The sequence below is a fragment of the Myripristis murdjan genome, chromosome 9 (genome assembly GCF_902150065.1).
Source record: "Myripristis murdjan chromosome 9, fMyrMur1.1, whole genome shotgun sequence".
Lineage (NCBI taxonomy): Eukaryota > Metazoa > Chordata > Actinopteri > Holocentriformes > Holocentridae > Myripristis > Myripristis murdjan.
In genome coordinates, this window is record NC_043988.1 from 22813922 (window position 1) to 22831540 (window position 17619).

Here is a 17619-nt window from a genome sequence, read left to right on the forward strand (position 1 = left end):
TCAAACAAGACTTAGATTTTTTCTTAATGTGCTGCCAAAATACTATTATAAATGATGTGATTTTATCCTCAAAATCATACTATTTATGTAACTGCTGTGCTTAAAAGGAGGCAAACCTAAGTTTGAAAATCCTAAAGTTCACTTTGGAAAACAAAAACCAAAGACCATTTAGTCCCACATTAGGCAGCCACTCCACAAAATATTCTAGTCATCTGTCAAATGGGATTGTTGTTGAGAAATCCCTATCTCTGACCACAGATCTATTTACGCCAACTCTATCTGCTTCAGCCGTAATGTATTATTGTAAATGAGGCCAGGGAAGGCCCTTGCGGTTCAGTGAGAGAACAAGTGTGTGTGAGATCTAGCGCAGTATGTAAACCGTTTGACATCAGTGTTTGGGCTTTCTTTATGGGAACATCTGCGGCAGCTGCCCTATAAATTCCCAGTGTTGAGAAAACAGGAACAAAAAGTTCCATTTTTGTATGGCAGTGTACCATGGCGAGGAGCGGACTTAGTCCTGCCTCATCTGGAGCGCTGTGGCCTGCGTTTAGAGAAAGTCAAATCAGGGATGGAGAAGTTAGACAGTGTTACTCTGTGTTTACAGTTCTGCTCAGCATAGCAACAGATAACCTTAGAGTGATCTTACTGATGGCCATCATGTCAGACCCAGTGGAGACAAAAAAAAAAAAATCCTCTCTTTTTTTTCTCCCTCAAACAATTAGTTAAAAACATTTCCACAGGCACACCCACAATCTGGAGTTTCTGGTCTTCTAATCTATCTTTCTGTCAAGACCTCATTTTCATGTTATTTTCTTGACTGCTGAACAACTCCGGGTTGATGTGATGAAACTTTCATTTTCCCTACCAGTATGTATCTTCAGTGTTGATGGTCTATCCATGCTCTGACAATTTCTATCTATTTGTTTTAGGGTTTTTGTTCAATTTTATGGATGAACACCTTTTACCCTGGCCTGGGCAATAGCCAGAATCAATGTGTTAATTGTTAATAGGTCCTCTTTCCTCACCTATACGGTAAACCAGCAGTAAAACATTATCACTAAGCACTTGTCCTTATTCTTTTGCTAAAATCTCTTCAGTGGACGTTTCATATCGAGAGGCAGTAGTATGAAATGCCATGTCCTGATAATATGGGTTGACTAAATGCAGTGCAACATTTGCCTCTTTGTTTATTCTAGAGGTAAAATTCTCACTGTGCTTGCCCCCTTCCACAGAAAGGTAACAGGACAGGATATGTTACAGAACTGCACATTTAATATTTAATAGTAACAGGCTTACAGTTTAAAAACATAGCCTATGTTGATCTATCTATCTATCTATGAAAAAAATACCTAATTGAATAAACAGCAACAATATTGTATTTTGTTTGGACTTTTTTTTTATTATTATTTCATTTTATTTTATTTAGTCTGTTTTAATTTATCTAGTTTATTTTATTTCCTGATATTTTAGCTATTCTAGTTTAGTTTAGTTTAGTGTAGTTTTTTTTTTTTTTTTTTTTTTAGTTTAGCGTAGTTTAATGGGAGGGTGGGAGTGATTGTAAAACCTACGCGGCACTTTCTACACTTTTCTCAGATAGCGATAAAAAAAAAAAATGCCCATTAAAATCCTAATATAGATAAAGTTTTACAAACAATGTGCAACCAACGTTTGTAATTTGTAGGCAAACTATTTTTAAATAAAACCTCAAAGTCAATCAGTTCTTTGGAAAATGTCGGTGTCGCTGTGAAAACAGACAAACATTGGCCAGGCTGGGGATGCAGCGCTGCATCGTCTGGATGTTGGCGCATTTTCGGCTGATAAGTGAACACACATGGAGGACCGAGAAGCAGCGTTTTGCCAGCGGGGCGTCTTATCTCAGATTTGTGCTCTCCTGAGCTTGTAACAGCGTCGTTAATGTGGTGTTATCCTTTATTGCAAGGTTTGCTAAAGCTAACCGGCTAACGTTAGCAAAACAGTCAGGTTAGCAGAGTTAACTCCACAGCAAAAAGAGGGGAGAGCACTGACAATGAATCCCAATGGCTTCAACTTCTACAGCTGAAATAAAAGGTTTGACTTAACATAACGTATTTTGTTCTATGTATTTTGCCCCTAACCTGATAGCTGCTGTCTTTCTGTGACATTAGTATCGGGGCATCACATCACTAGGCTAATAACCCTAAAACAGGCAATAGCAAATCCCCAGCAGCTAAATGAACTGCCTCAAAACGGCTTTTCTGGTTTATGTCGCTTAAAATCCCAACGAAAAACGGAGTGTATAATATAAAATGTTTGTCATCGATAGTATTTTCAAGGGGCAGTGGTCCTAAATGCTCCCCTGGTCCCTGTGTAAGGTAGCTGTTATGTTTTTCTAAAGAATGGCCCCTAAAAAGATTTTTTGCAACTTTTGGTTTGACCTTGGACTATAGTATATAACCTGTGCCATACTCTGTGGATGCACACTTAGTGGCCACTTTATTAGGTATATTTGTACGGTATAATGCAGTTCAGTGATTGATTGATTGATTGATTGATTGATTGATTGAATGCAGTTCAGTGCAACAGCTCTGCCAGAAATTCGACCTTTTAAGAAAGTTTATAATGTTCATTTTTTTGTTGGGATTGTGTAAATTTAATGATATGTTTATTATTGAGGTTGTAGTTTGCAGGGGTCTTGTACTGGACTGCATTATATTGAGAGGTGTTTCTAATTTTTTGTCCTCCCTATTTATATACATGAGGGGGACAGAAGAGTAGAAACTATATAAAATGTAGTCCAGTACAACAGCAGCACTAACTGCTGAATTGAATTAACACCTCTATGACTGTGACAAAAAGACAACCTGAGCATCATAGGCATCATAAAAGTAAAATTTATGGTTGTATTGGATTGTATTAGATTGTAGAGGTTTACCTAATAAAGTGGCCACTGAGTGTATGTGCTGTCTGTCTGCTTTTGCTGAAGTCAGCATTGTTTTGGTTCAGTTACCACAGTAGACTGACTAATTACCAGTGTCTGCACTGTTGAACAGCAACATGGCGCAAAGGTGACACCTGCTTGGCTCCTCGCCCGAGAGATGGCATCTTGAGAGAAGCCACAATCAAGAAGCTCATCTCTGCCTCAAACAGTGATGATTCCACAGCAATGGTGGTATTCACTGATCAACAGATTAACAAAGAGGATGAAGAGGAGGAAGAAGAGGCCATACCTGTCTCAAAACTGCTGAGGAGTTTCAACACCCAGGAGAAACCTCTGTTTCCCAGCAGCCTCACACACCCTGGGACCTGTGTGCCCTTGGAGCTATCGATGACTGGTGTAGGCGGGGAAAAGGTCCCCTACACCATCAACAGATACCTGAGGGATTACCAGAGGGAAGGCATCAGATTCATTTATTCCAACTACATGCATTCCAGAGGCTCTGTCCTGGGTGACGATATGGGCCTGGGGAAGACTGTGCAGGTATGAAGTAACCAAGCTGCAAAACCTTCTCTGCTGTTGGTTTGTCTTCCTGCCTGACTGTCTCTCTGTCTCACTCGTCTTAGGTTATTGGCTTCCTTGCCGCTGTGCTTCACAAAACAGGCACGTGGGAGGACATCGAGAACAATAGGCCTCAATTCGTGATGAGTCAGATGCCCTCCAAACAGACAAAACCCAACAGAGTACGTACTGACATATATTGCTGACCTTAACAAGGCTACAAGGCTGCTTTCATCCGGGCAGACTTACAGTAGGTGCAGCAGTAGATTCATGATGGTGTCCCTGTGATCTATCCCAGGTATTTCTGATTGTGGCGCCACTGTCGGTGCTTTATAATTGGAAGGATGAGCTGGATACCTGGGGTCACTTCCAGTGTGTGGTGGTCCACGGACTGAGGAAAGAGGAGGAGCTAGCTCGCATCAGGAAGGGACGCGTCGAGATCGCCCTCACCACCTACGAGACTCTCCGCCTCTGTCTGGACCAGTTCAATAGGTGTGGCTAACAAACGCTCCAGACATTCTGCATAAAACATCCCAAACGCTACATTTGCTCTGTGCATGCACATCATTTTGTTACTTTTACTTTATCACTATGGCACAAGTAACTTTCTAAGTTAACTGCTTGATTTGCATTTCTAAGTAAAAGAGACTTCTCCCCACTCTTCTGCAGCGTGGACTGGTCTGCTGTGATTGTTGATGAAGCCCACAAGATAAAGAATCCAAACTCTCAGATCACCCAGGCCATGAAGGACCTGAAATGTCAGGTCAGAGTGGTTTATGTTAGTGGCTTCTTAATTATTTAGTGTTACTGGTGTGTGATTTAGTGTGGGTTTTCTAGTGCTGATTGTGTTCAAGTGAAGCATTACTATCTATTGTCTGTTCCTACAAAATAGTTTAGGATTATGATGCATTACATACTTTTCTGCCAACAAGAGCTACTGTATTCCTGCTCATTCCTGATCAAATTATTTGTCACTGAGAAGAGTAGAGTCTGGATTTACAGATCGAGGTTCCTATGTAAAATTTTTTTTGTCTATTTCTCTGTCTTTCTTGCTGATTGTCTATCTAACTAGGTAGCTATGAGCTGCTACTAAATACCCTAGCTATTTTTCAGGTTGACACCATTTGTTTTCTCTTTTAGGTCAGAATTGGCCTCACTGGCACCATCTTACAGAACAACCTTGAGGAGCTCTGGTGTGTCATGGACTGGTAGGTCATAATACATATCCATATTTATAATCACATTTTAAAAATGTTAGTCACTGCTGGACAAAATGATGTGACATTATGGAAACCCTGTGTCAACAGCTAAATCATGTGAAATATGTTTCCTTTGTTTCTTTGTTTGTGAAACATTATTTTTCTTACTCTGTTTAGGGCCATACCTGGCTGTCTTGGCAGCTTAGGGCATTTCAAGAGCAGGTTTTCAGATCCGATTGAAAAAGGACAGAGGTACAGTGCAACCAAGCGAGCCCTGGCTACAGGGAGGAAGACTGTCCGAGCCCTAGTGAGGAAGATTTCCTGCTGGTTCCTCAGAAGGACTAAAACTCTCATCAAAGATCAGCTGCCTAAGAAGAATGACAGGGTAAGTTGGGTTGAGTCCACATAGAGTTCATCATTTGTTTGGCTTTAATTTCTCTCATAGTAAAACTGCCATTTGCTGCCATTTCCAACTTTTACAAACAGCATATCATAACCATATTTAAGAAGAGGTTCCTACCAAACATGATTGAAGCATTCTTGAGAGCAATGCTGTGTCATGTGTTTCCCCAGGTGGTGTATTGCTCTCTGACAGACTTCCAGCAGACAGTGTATCAGACCGTGCTGGACTCTGAAGATGTGAAACTACTGCTGCGCTCCTCTGAGAAATGTGACTGTGAGAGTGGACGCAGCCGCAGGAGCTGCTGCTATCAAGTCAGTTTACTCCTTGGTTACCACTGTATACTTTTGTAAACTGAGTTGTGCTGTTGCGTGATATTTGAATTTAGGTTTTGATATATTTGTAACAAAGATGAGGCATGTGAACAGCTCTGTTAACTGTCACCCTTTCTTCCTAACAATTAAACAAGTTGTGTATTTTTTATTTTAAAGTTTCACTTTCTTTTATGTGTCTAAGGTATTTACTTTTCCGCTGCATTTTTCAAACACTTTGTATCATATTAATTAAGTGTCTTCTATTGCAGACAAACTCTGAGGGTGTGGAGATGAAGACGCTGTACTTCAGTTACTTGGCAATATTGAGGAAGGTTTCCAACCATGTTGCACTGCTGCAGTCCACTGCAGGCACCAGCAAAAACCAGGTAGAAGCATGTTTTTCTTAACTTAATAGTAGGGCTGGGTAAAAATAACAATTTTCCAATTGGACTAGCAATGTCGATGATTGAAATACAGAGATGATCCTTCATGCCTTCATGTTTTTTTAGCCATTTTGCAGTGGATGTGGGAAGATTTTTACTAATACTTGTAGCATATCTCCTGTCCTGCCCATACTATCATTTGCTGAACTACTACCTACAGAAACACAGTTGACCAAATTACATACTTTGCCTGAGGAAGACCCACCCTGGTTGAAAAGTCACCTAATAAATAAAGAATCAGTAATTCAGTATGTGGGTACTTTTTGCCTTCATGTTTCAATGCCTTCCGAGCACCTGTTTGATAGATGTGCTTACTTTGTCTTCCAAATTACATGTTTTGAACAAATTAACAAACAGTAGCTCCACCCCTTGAAGCCAGCACCAACAAGCCTTATGGCAAATGTCTTGATGTGTTTGGGATTTTAAACCCATAACTTTAAAGAACAGTTTGGCAAAACCAAAGCTATCTGTAAGCTGCAAAGTTGGTGTTGTAACCAATATATACCTAACAGAATTAACATGCAATTAAATCAAAATCAGTGTCACATCTAGTTTGGACTTTATGAATTGAAATTGAATTGAATCAGGAAGTCAGTGCTAATGTCCACCTTTAACTGATACGGCACAATAGTTCATTCTTTTTAATGGACAGGCCTTGCAAACTAAGGGGACACTTCATCTTCCAGTGAGTGGTGAGGTTCTCTAACAACACTCACCACTTGTTTCTTCCAGGAAAAGTATGTGAAGGTGATTTGTGAGAAGGTATTCCAAAAGTTTCCAGACTTTGTGCAGAGATGCAAGGAGGAAGCATTTGAGGCCATGTCAGACCCCATGTACAGCGGGAAAATGAAGGTACATCACAAGAACAAAGGCACAATCACCTGCTCAGTACAGGCACAGCTACAGTTTGGATTTACATCTCCCTCTCCCCTTCAGGTTCTGCAGAAGCTGCTGAATTATTATATGCAGAGGAAAGACAAAGTGCTTCTTTTTTCTCTCTCGACTAAGGTAAGAGATGTGTATATGTTAAGGTTGTGTGTATTCACATCTGAACCTGTGCCTGTGAGTGTGCATGTGTGATGGCAGAGATGTATGTTGTGTGAGAGTTGGATGAGCAGCAGGGTGAGATATTTTCCCGTAGGAAAATGTTTCGATCCTTGCGATGATGTCATCTGACAGGGATTTTAGATGGTGTCAGAGTTGGAGTGCTCGCTCTGGTTTTTAAGGCTTTACTCCCATTCACATCCATTCAGTTCCTCACCACAGCAACAGGCTTGAACACACTCTCAATTAGTGCTTCTGCTTAGAGTAGATGGCTTGTGTACAGAAAAAATAGCAACGGGAGTCATCTTGTATGACATAGATAAGTAAACTTTGGGATTTCGAAGTGAGATGAATTAGAGTCTTTAAAATAATTGTCTGTTTAAAGTCTAATGGTTATTGTCACTTGAAACAGTGCAGTAACATTTCTTGGCTTGTGGCTGGTATAAGGTCATATTTTCTATGTTTTGCTCTTTTGGGAAATCATACAGCTATGTTGTCTTGACTATGTGAGGCTTAATATTACCGGCATTGTATTCAAGCTTGACAATATTTTGTTCATAGTTTTTTTTTTTTAATCAGGTCTGTTATTCCGCTTCTATATTTTATTTTCGACAGAAAACCCAACCTTACTGATGAACCCATTTGTAACATATAAGTACAGTGGATGCGCACTGTAAAGATTTGTTTATACAGTGGATTGCTGCTATGTTTCAGCTTTTAGATGTGCTAGAGAACTACTGTATGGCCGAGGGACTCGACTACAGCAGGTTGGACGGTGCCACCAAATCCAAAGAGAGAGTCAAGATTGTCAAGGACTTCAACAGCTGCCCTCACACTAACCTCTGTCTGGTTTCCACCATGTCAGTCTACCTACCAACAACCACCAGCACTATTGTGTTAAATATAGCAAATATGTTCTTGTTTATTGTATTTTATATTGGCATATTAGGCATTTAGTTACTCTTATCAGGGTTGACTTGTTGTATTAGCGTAAGTTTTATTGCCACGCCAATTTGACCTGTGGGATTTAGACAATATTTGGCGCTGTGTCTGCTGCAATTACTTCAGATTCAGCAGTTTAACAGTAAAAAAAAAAAACTACTGGTGGTGAGTGGTGAACTGATGATTTCTGACTCTTTGTTTGCTTAGGGCGGGTGGTCTTGGTCTGAACTTTGTAGGAGCCAATGTGGTCGTGCTATTTGACCCTACCTGGAACCCAGCCAATGACCTGCAGGCTATTGATCGGTAGGTTACTGGCCACTCCTTGGCTGCTTTTACAGAGTTTATGTACAGTTTCAGCCACTGAAATTGGTCCCATCTTGCTCTGTTCTGTGGCATTTTACCTTAGATTGCTTGTGGGAGCGCCACAGAAACCTGCACGGCCAACCAAGTAATATGCTTATCGATGCCATGTATATATGTGCACTTTGTAACATGACTTAACATGACTTGTATTTCCTCAGGGCATATCGTATTGGCCAGTACAGAGATGTGACTGTTCTCCGACTGATCTCATTGGGGACAGTGGAGGAAGTTATCTACCTCAGACAAGTTTACAAACAGGTACTGATCTATTATAACCAGGGACTTAGAGTACACAGGGAGGGCAGATCTCCTTCAATACATTTGTGATGGCTGCCACAGAATAAATCTCTGGGGGAACAGTGAAGGAAGAATTATATACATCAGAACTGTCTGCTAACAATTGTTTAATCAGGGCAACATTGTCCATAGTTATAGATTAAAGCTTCAAGCTAGAGTTTGAAACTTTAAACAAAAAGCTTGGAGCTTGTCTTATTATGGATGTTAGTCATATCTGTTGAACCCAGAGGGCTGCTGTCAAAATGCATCCATTCATTTCCAGGACTCCTTTAATAATTAAATGATTGATGTTTTTCTTTATTAAATTGAGCACCACAGCAACATATTAAGACCTCAATTTCATAGAATATTTGGCTTTTTGAAGCGCTTTTTAATTACAAATCCTAACATTTGACTAACATTAACACCAACAAAAGCATGACACAGAATAATTTATGACACACTACGTTCAGGCATTTCACTGCATTACTCTGTGTTGATATCTTTTTAACTTCTCATTGGGCTTTCTTTCTTGCCTTCCAGCAATTGCAGTGTTCGGTGGTGGGTAAGGAGAGTGCCCGGCGGTACTTTGAGGCAGTGCAGGGGTCTGATGGCCATAAGGGGGAGCTGTTTGGGATCAAGAATCTCTTCAGGCTGCAGACCAAGGGGACCTGCCTCACGCGCAAGATACTCGAGGTCAGACAGCCGACAAGACCTTTACTGTGAGAGTAGATTGATGGTGTCATAATTTTAACATGCTTTCAGTGTTCTTGATTAATGGGGTACAGCATTAAGCTTGGTTCATGCTTCCTGTGGATACGCTTGCGACAGGGGTGCATGGACTCCTACAGCCCCTTCCACACTGTCTTGGGCATACATGCTTCTCGCGTTGTCATGACGACTGTGAACCTCAAAACTCCTGGCCTTTTGGTGGTGCTGTAGGATAAAAACACTATCCAGTCCCTCCCAAGAAGTGAGAAACTACTGACCCTTGTATGATTCCCTCATGATCCCTCATAGGGATCATAAAAATGTTTCTCACAACTCCTTAGTGGAGTTCCCACTTCATTCCCACCTCCTCGCCCACATCCTTCCCACCTCTCTGCTCAGCCAGTTGTCACAGGAGGCACGTGTGCGTCATCGCTGCCACCATCTGCATTTTTTCAGTTTTAAGTTGGTGCATGATCTACCTCGTGCCCCCTGCAACTATCCGACATGCCTTGTTGTGCAGCCCAAGTTGGCTCCAAGTTGTGCAGCCCAAGTTGGCTGTGTCATGTCTGTTTCTGCAGGAAGCACAAATGACGCTTTACTACAGAGCTACTTGGCACTCACTGTGCTGCACTGGCCTGGTCATTGTACCACTGCTCTCTTGGCTCGCCAGTGACGCAATGATTAACTTTCCCGCTTCCATTATTTGAGCCAAGTCACTTGCCATACTCCATTGTAACGTGAAACCACATCTTGTACCCTCATCTTACTCTCCTTACTCTTAAAAACATTCTGTCTCCATATCTTTTGCTTTTACTTCATTTCTTTTCCTCACAATTCACTCTTACATGGTCATTCTACAGCCCTAGGAATATTGTAAGGGCGCTGAGCTCTGACGTTTGCATTTCTCATTTTGGTTTAGTAAAGGAATTGAAGCTTTGTGCCATTCAAACTGTTTTAATTCACTCTGGAAAAGAGCATCATCTTAAATAACTGAAATGTAAATGCATAGTTAAATGCTATTCGAGTCTGTTGATGATAAGAGGTTGTTTGGAAGGATGATGTTTTCTGAGAAGTTCTTGTCCTGATGAGTGTATGTGTGGCTTATACTGTTTCTTCCCCACAGCGAGAAGGGCAAGTGGAGGCCGGCTTAATGACAACCAGCACACACATAGGCGAAGAGAAGGAGGAGGAGAGGAAGAGAGTTAGCGTGAGTAACTCTGACATTCTCAGGGATCCAAAACACAGGGCACTCATCTTTCCCATCCCTCACTCCCTCTCCTTTCCCAGGCGGCCCACTCATCCCCCCATTCCCACGTGAAAGAGGGGATACCTCACACAGGGGCCTTCGCCATCTGTCAGTCAACCAACCCACACAAACTCATTTAATTTTTTTCTGTCTTTATCCTTACATTTTTGTTTTATTGCTTCTGCCAATCCTTTCTCTGCTCTCCCTGTTCCAGCGCTCTTCTCTCTTTGCCTGTATATGAGAAGTGCTAGTTCAAAATGTGATGTTCTCCATCTGGGGTTGAAAAGGGGGCTCCTCCTTACTCTTGACAAATATCTCAAAATGAAATTGAATTATGGTACTTTTTCAGGTACAATATGTTAATACGTAATCATTATGGCTTCTCTATATTTTAGTGATATTGAGGGATCAGCTTCAGATAATGAATTTAATCCCAAAATCAATAGACGGTGTTTTGCATTAGAGGTTGTCATGATCTTCCTGCTATCTCTTTCTCTCTTGGCCTGTCTCCCTCCTTCCTTTCTTTCTTCCTTCCTTCCTCCCTTCATTCTTTTTCTTTCGTTCTTTCTTTCTTTCTTTCTTATGCTGTGTTAAACAGCTGGATATAATTACCTTATGTCCTAATGGAGAGAGCAGACCACACTGAAGTCTATCTCGTGTTTTTTGGCTGTTTATTTACACAGCGATGCCCCTTATCATCCTGTGACAGTTCCCAGCCAAGGCTCTGCTCTGCAGCACATTGTCCTTTTTACAGACCTGCCTCACCACGGAGGCCCTCAGAGTCTTATAAAAATACAGTATACACTAGGGTGCTGTAACACACACGCAAAGAGGCATGCACAGACTTGAAGACACTCAAGCACACAGAAACTACAGAATTAGGGAAGAGTCATATGATTGGTGAATTTCGTGAGATTAGGATCACTGTTGGTGGTCGTTCCCATAAAGGCCTATTCACATAACTTGGAAATGTTATAACCCTTACAGTGTGCAGTATTGTTTTGCTGGTATTACATCGTGATGGAGAGCATGTGTCATGTTGATGTTTATTATGATTTATTGCTACGGACATCTGTAGCATTATACAATGAATAGTCAGATGGATTGGTCAGCTGAATGAAGCATGAACAAAGGGGCTTTTTGGCACCATCTGCTAGCTCAGTATTCTTAGTTGAGTATAAAATTTTTCATGTCAGTCCCTTGCTGTTTTAGAGAACTACCTTCTATGCCAGTCTCTTTGTTCCTACTTTTTTATTAAAGGAAGGAGGAGAGACTTCAACTACAAAAGCTCCTAAACTGAATGATGACACAGCTAAGGAGAACAGAGATGCATCAGAGATCTCCAGAGGGGTGCTGGACTTCAGCAGTGGGAGTGAAGATGATGAAGAGGGGCAGGGGGCTAGGAGGAGGGCCTCAGACCCCAGTGCAGTGAATGGCACCGGGGATGGGAATACTTCTACTGCATCTGGTCGGATGAGTCTGCTCCAGCACGGTTTCTCCAGGCTGCTTCAGCAGGTTGAAATGAAACCAGGGTCAGTGGATGGGGACAGTAGTCAGAGTGAAGGAGATTCCATGGAAGGAAGCATTTCTGAAGAGGACAGGGAGGATTTAGGGAACACAGGGAAGAGGGAGGGCATGCCCTCTGGCATCAACAAGAGCTCTGGTACACCTGGAATTGGGACAGCCCATGATTCTAATTCAAGAACAAATAACTTGGACATCCCCAGTAGCTCAGAGCAAGAAGGAGCTCAAGGAAAACAGGATCGGGGTTATTTGGAAAAGAGTGATGACACTTGGAGAGAAAGACCTGGCCAGAAAGAATGGATAAAGAGGAAAACAATAGTGAATGAGGAAAGTGATGAAAACTCAGAGTCAGACATAGTGAAACCTAACAAGGCCAAAACTACACTTCCTAGAGTGCACCAGTTTGAGAGTTATTCTGATGAGTCTGAGGACTTGGACATAGAGGCAATGACTCGGCCCATGATGGATGGTTTAAATTCACGAGGGAGAGGGGGAAACAGAGGGAGAGAGAGGTCTAGCAGCAATAGAAAGAGGAAAAACACTGCTACTACAAGGAATCAAGCCAGGACCAAATATTCTGAGAACATAGAGGCATTCACCTCTTCAGAGGAAGAATACACTCCTGTGAAGAGAGAGTCTAGAGGCTGCCATTTCACATCACCGCGGACAGAAGGATTCAGACATAATGTGCCAGGACAATTGAAAGAAGGAAGGCCAGGCATAGCTGTGACAACAGACAGAGCATGCACTGAGAGAAAACCAGAGAGGCCTTCAGCTGTTTCATTTACAGCGCTGGAAACTCACCAGGCCACCCCAATAACCAAAGGAGTGGATGCAACCATTGACAGTGTATTAGGTAAGATTCATCGCCTATTAACATTTTTTTTTTCATCTTCGTAATATATAAATTGTTATTAAATTAAACTAAAGCATTCGTGGTGTGCATTTTAAAGGTGGTGTAAAGGAGGTGGCATATACCCACTCTAACCAGCGTGTGGTGGGTGGGAGCAAGGCAGAAGAGCGAATGACTAGAGCCGCTGTCCGAGACGTGTTTCAGCGCAAGATGTACTCTCAGATACCAGCGAATCTTCTTGTAGGCACCCAGGAGGTACGTAACCCCTTACTCTTGGTTTTGTTCTCTTTTTTAAACTATGAGATCTAAAGTGGAACCTCATAGAAAGACTCAAAAAGCCTCAGTCCAGTCCACATTTGAAATTGTCACATCTAACATATAGGGGAAATAGTATGAATTTTATGTCATTAGCTATCACAGTTATAGTTTTTTACATGCTGTGGAAGGTTTTTAGAACAGTAAGAGGCACTGTGAAGCACAATGAGAAGCAGAAATAACTTGAAAGCATAGCCTTGAGTCACCTACTGTTTTTAGAAAACAACATTAACACACCATTGTAATGAAAAGAACACAAATGTTCAATAGATCTTTTACTTTAATCAGCAATTCTTAAAAGGGTAATGCACTGTTTGTGCCCAGCTTAGGTCTGGCAGCCCCACCTCTGGCTCTGGAAACTTTGTTTGTGTGTTTGTTTTTTCTTATTCTTCTCTCTCTCCATAAAGTTTCAGCTGGATATTCCAATTTGTTATGACAAATGCAGGCTTCAATATACTGTATGTTTATCAACAGAATATTTTTTTGTAGCAATTTCTAATGTAATTTTTGTAAAACTCCCCTCCAACAACAAAAATGTGTTTCATGCATAATCACCCATCTGATATTTCTGTTTTTATGTTGTAGATGGTGCATGTATAAGCGCCTTGACCTTGATTATGTTTGTTTGTGCCAGGACCTGTCGCAGAGCCCACCTAACAGCCCGCCCCACCCTGCTGCTGTTAGGCTACAGAGGCCCAGTGTGGACCACCCTGTCACATTCACTAGCAAGACTGTCCACCACACCAGAAACACCTCCTTCATCATTGGAGAGACTCCACGGGCTGTATGCAGGTACCAAGAAAAAGTCAGAGGAGGAAAGAAAATTGTAGACAGGAGAGGAAACAAGGGGAGAGGAAGAGGGAACAGACAATGCAGTAGTGGAAAGCAGGAGGTGATGGAAGATCATTGAGAGGGCTTAGGTGGGGTAAAATGGAAGAGAAAAGCTGAGAATGTGAGGACATAGGTATAGATGGGGATGAAAGGAGCACTGCAGACAAGCAGGACAGAAGAAGAGGAAGGAAGGAAAGTTTTGGATGAGAGAAAGAGCAGGAGGAATGGAAGGAAAGGGAGAAAGAGAAAGGAGTGGAGTGCAGGGTGGGAAGAGGAGAGGAATTCCTGGCAGTGGAGGGAATTAGGCCAAAACTCACCACAGTTCTGGTGTTGAGCGCCCCCTTCAGGGATTGCTTTGTGTGTGTGTGCGTGTGTGTGTGTGTGTGTGCGTGTGTGTGTGTGTGTGTGTGTGTGCATGTGTGTGTGTGTGTGTGTGTGTGTGTGTGTGTGTGTGTGTGTGTGTTGTGTTTAGAGAGCTGGACCACCTCTGAGCTCTCCCTTCCACCTATTTCCCAGCATCATGCCAAAGATTACCCGGTTGTATTCAGGCCCAACAGTGCGAGAGTTTTCCCCTCCTCAACCGCAGCCCTCCTGAGACTACCCAAAAATGATCGCCTGAGGACTTCCAAACCCACACACACGCACACATCCTAACATGCATGTACACAGTCGAATGTACAGCCACACACGCAAACACACATCAGTCAAATACACACCTCTGTCCTGTTGCATCACCCCGTACCCCTAATCCCTGCTCCCATCCCTCCCAGAAACACACACATGCAGAGACACACAGACACCTCTGTGGCTCCAATCTCATTCCCCAGGGGAAGACTGAATCTTTACCCAGAGGCTCACCAGGGAGTGAAAACACACAGTAGTTATATTGATACCCACCTCAATTAACCTTGCTGTAAAATGATTTAAATCCACATGCACGTTGGCTTTTACTGCTGTTGCATTTATTTATTGTTTTTCCAATGAAAGCCACAAATGGTAGCAACACCTCATAATGCTGCTGTACCACCACTGGCTTTGAAGTATTTCTGTCCCAGATTCTGGTTAAACCAAAGTTTTAATGACTGGTTTGGGGAAATAGGCCTCATACTGTATGACTGTCTGGATATAAGCCTGAATATGTGGAGAACTATTCATCTGAGGCTAAGACTGATGGAACCACAGAATATCTGATTAATGGTACAGTGCAGGTCTGCAGATACTGTATTGTTGCAGCTTTTTTTGTCATTTAAAGCATTATTTGCCAAAATCCATCATTCTATCAGCTAGTTTTTTTTCACAAGGTATTAGAAGGCAGTTTTAGTTATAAAAAAGATTGTGTAAGCTCTTCTGTCTGAAATGACACCTGACGTTTGTGATTGCTCTGCATGCATGTCTGCAAACACTAATTCATGTATCCTTGTGTGTGTTTGGCGTTTGTTTGTATCTAGGCAGCAGCTGGAGGAGATGGCGACAAAGTTCAGTTCATCCTCAGTCAGTCAGTTTGCAGAGGAAGTTCTGAGAAGCAGCTCAGCCCAGAGACTGACCTGGCTACGACAGTATTACACCTCACTGAACCACCCCGATCTGACCAGTATAATCACAAACAACTTCCCGCAACCTGATTCAGCCCAGCCTGAGAGCACTACACATCTCCCCTCTCCTTTAACTGGCACGTCCTCGTCGTCCTCCCCATCCAGCAAAAGAATCCCTCTTAGAGCTGCTACAGGACCTCACAGTGAGGCTAGAATCCTACCAAACAATGCTCCACAACCGCACAGAAAGCCTAGATACGCACAAAAGAATGCTCCAGAACACCAGAGAAAGCCTAGAACCCCGCAAAACAATGTCGCAGGACCCCAAAAGAAGCATAGAATCCCTCAATGTAATGTTCCAGAACCTCAGAAAAAGCCTAGAATCCCACAAAAGAATGTTCTAGAGCCCCTGAGTGATGTTCCAAGCCCTGAGTCAGAGGAGCAGGAAGAGTCGGTCTGCAATGCCAGAGGACATAACAGGACAAAGAGGGCTAGTGTTTCCAGTTCTGGAGCCCTCAAAGCTGGTGGTGGTCTTGGCTCGCATCAGGCCAGCAGCAGTGGTCTGGGGCCCGGGGAGGCTGCTGCTTTCCCGGACCACAGAGACAGAGATACCCCTTCTTCTCCGGATCTCAGCCATGGCTGGTCCACCACACCATCCAAACCCACAGTGCAGCGAAGGGAGCGAGAGCCGAAAAGCTCTTCCAGAACTAGTGAGCCTGTTACAGAACAGGGAGAAAATCCTCAGCCCCCATCTCTTCCCAGAAAGGCTCCATCTACCTCCAGCCATCATTCCCTCTTCACAGAGCTAATAGGAGACACTTCCATTCTCGATGACTTATTAAGACCTAAACCCAGGGCTCCCCGGCAGAGTGGTTCCCCAAAAACACCCCCTTCATTTGTAAGCTCAGGTCCCACCTCAGCTTCTCCATGTAGAGTTGGTCTCGCTACTAATTCTGGTGCAGAAAAAATCACACAGTCCCTGTCCTTGCCAAGCTCACACACACCACCTACGCACCTGGTCACTTCACCCCCTCGGACATCAAAAGGCAGCCGTAAAGACTTCTGGGACATCCTAAATGAAGGGAATGAAGAGAGTATCAACAGGTTGACGGACCTGTCGGAAGTGGAGAGGGTTTGTTTGAACACTAACTTCAAAGCTACAAAATCTGGAGAAGAGGGGAGAGGGAGTGTTGGACTGTGGAAGGCTAATGAGAAGTTCCTGTGGAAGAAATAGTTAAGGAGAGGCACATAGTTGAGTATATTAAGATGAATTTTTTTTTCTATTGTGCAATTAGTTTCTCAGGTAAGTTGCAAAGGAGAAATACAAAACCAAACACTGAAAGGTGTTTAAGTGAGTATTTGAAGCAGGATTGTAAAGTTAAATATCCTTAGATTTTAGGGTATTTTATATAATTTTATATTTTTACAGCAACTTTTTTTCTATCAATTTTCCATAAATGTATTTAAATGTATTTTTGTTCTTATTTTATTCTTGAATGTGTTTATATGGCCAAGTTGAACATGTTCTGTGTTAACTGGATAAGAAAATTACATGGCGATGACTGTAACTTGAATAAACACCATCAACCTGACAATTTTGTGAAAATTCTTTTATTCAGTTTTCACACAGAATGGTTTGTTGCTTTTTTTGTACATTTTTGACTGACTACACAGAACTCGGGAGAGAAAACTTTACTTTTCTTGAAAAAAAAAAAAAAAAAAAACTGTTGCCATTTTGTAAACCCCATACTGCATTTAGACCTTTGAAATGCACAGTATCATGTACATCTCACCAAAGGTTTTCAGGACTTAAAATACTCCAATTATAGTCGCTAAAGCTGAAGCTGTCATATTGCTGGGTATTTCCAACTAGCATCTTATAGGTGGAAATATGATCTGCTGCGGTCTTAAATGAGCGCAGCGGTGTTTGTTCAAGCATTTGACTGTATTTGGGTTATGCTTGTTCCGCGTGTGTATAATAAAAATTCAGTGTTGCTATTCAAACTATCCCTGTTTCCAATACGGTATAAAGTGGATGGTTTGACAGATGAAACCCAACCTGTCTGCGTTAGCCATTACCATTATCGGATACCATGACCGCAAACCCCAGGACTGTTGGTGGCCCTGCAGAGAGATCACTTAAAGCTCCTT

At 42.3% G+C, this 17619-nt stretch overlaps 1 protein-coding gene across 1 annotated transcript; it reads left to right on the forward strand.

Moving 5' to 3' along the window:
* Positions 1–1629: 1629 nt before the first annotated feature.
* On the forward strand, positions 1630–17251 carry ercc6l2 (excision repair cross-complementation group 6-like 2). Its single transcript, XM_030060280.1, has 20 exons — positions 1630–2067; positions 3030–3457; positions 3541–3657; positions 3774–3967; positions 4145–4238; positions 4616–4683; positions 4852–5059; positions 5248–5388; positions 5658–5774; positions 6564–6683; positions 6768–6839; positions 7590–7735; positions 8025–8120; positions 8339–8438; positions 9000–9152; positions 10291–10374; positions 11674–12793; positions 12891–13045; positions 13740–13897; positions 15385–17251. The coding sequence occupies exons 1-20, from the start codon at positions 2037–2039 to the stop codon at positions 16700–16702; spliced, it is 4920 nt and encodes a 1639-aa protein (XP_029916140.1). The 5' UTR covers positions 1630–2036; the 3' UTR covers positions 16703–17251.
* Positions 17252–17619: the final 368 nt, after the last annotated feature.

Bases quoted from the DNA above. Each gene is read 5' to 3' on its own strand.
- ercc6l2 (XM_030060280.1), top strand. From the start codon at position 2,037: ATGGCTTCAACTTCTACAGCTGAAATAAAAG. The intron at 4,684-4,851 runs GTAGGTCATAAT...TACTCTGTTTAG, and splicing joins CTCTGGTGTGTCATGGACTG to GGCCATACCTGGCTGTCTTG. The intron at 5,060-5,247 runs GTAAGTTGGGTT...GTGTTTCCCCAG, and splicing joins TGCCTAAGAAGAATGACAGG to GTGGTGTATTGCTCTCTGAC.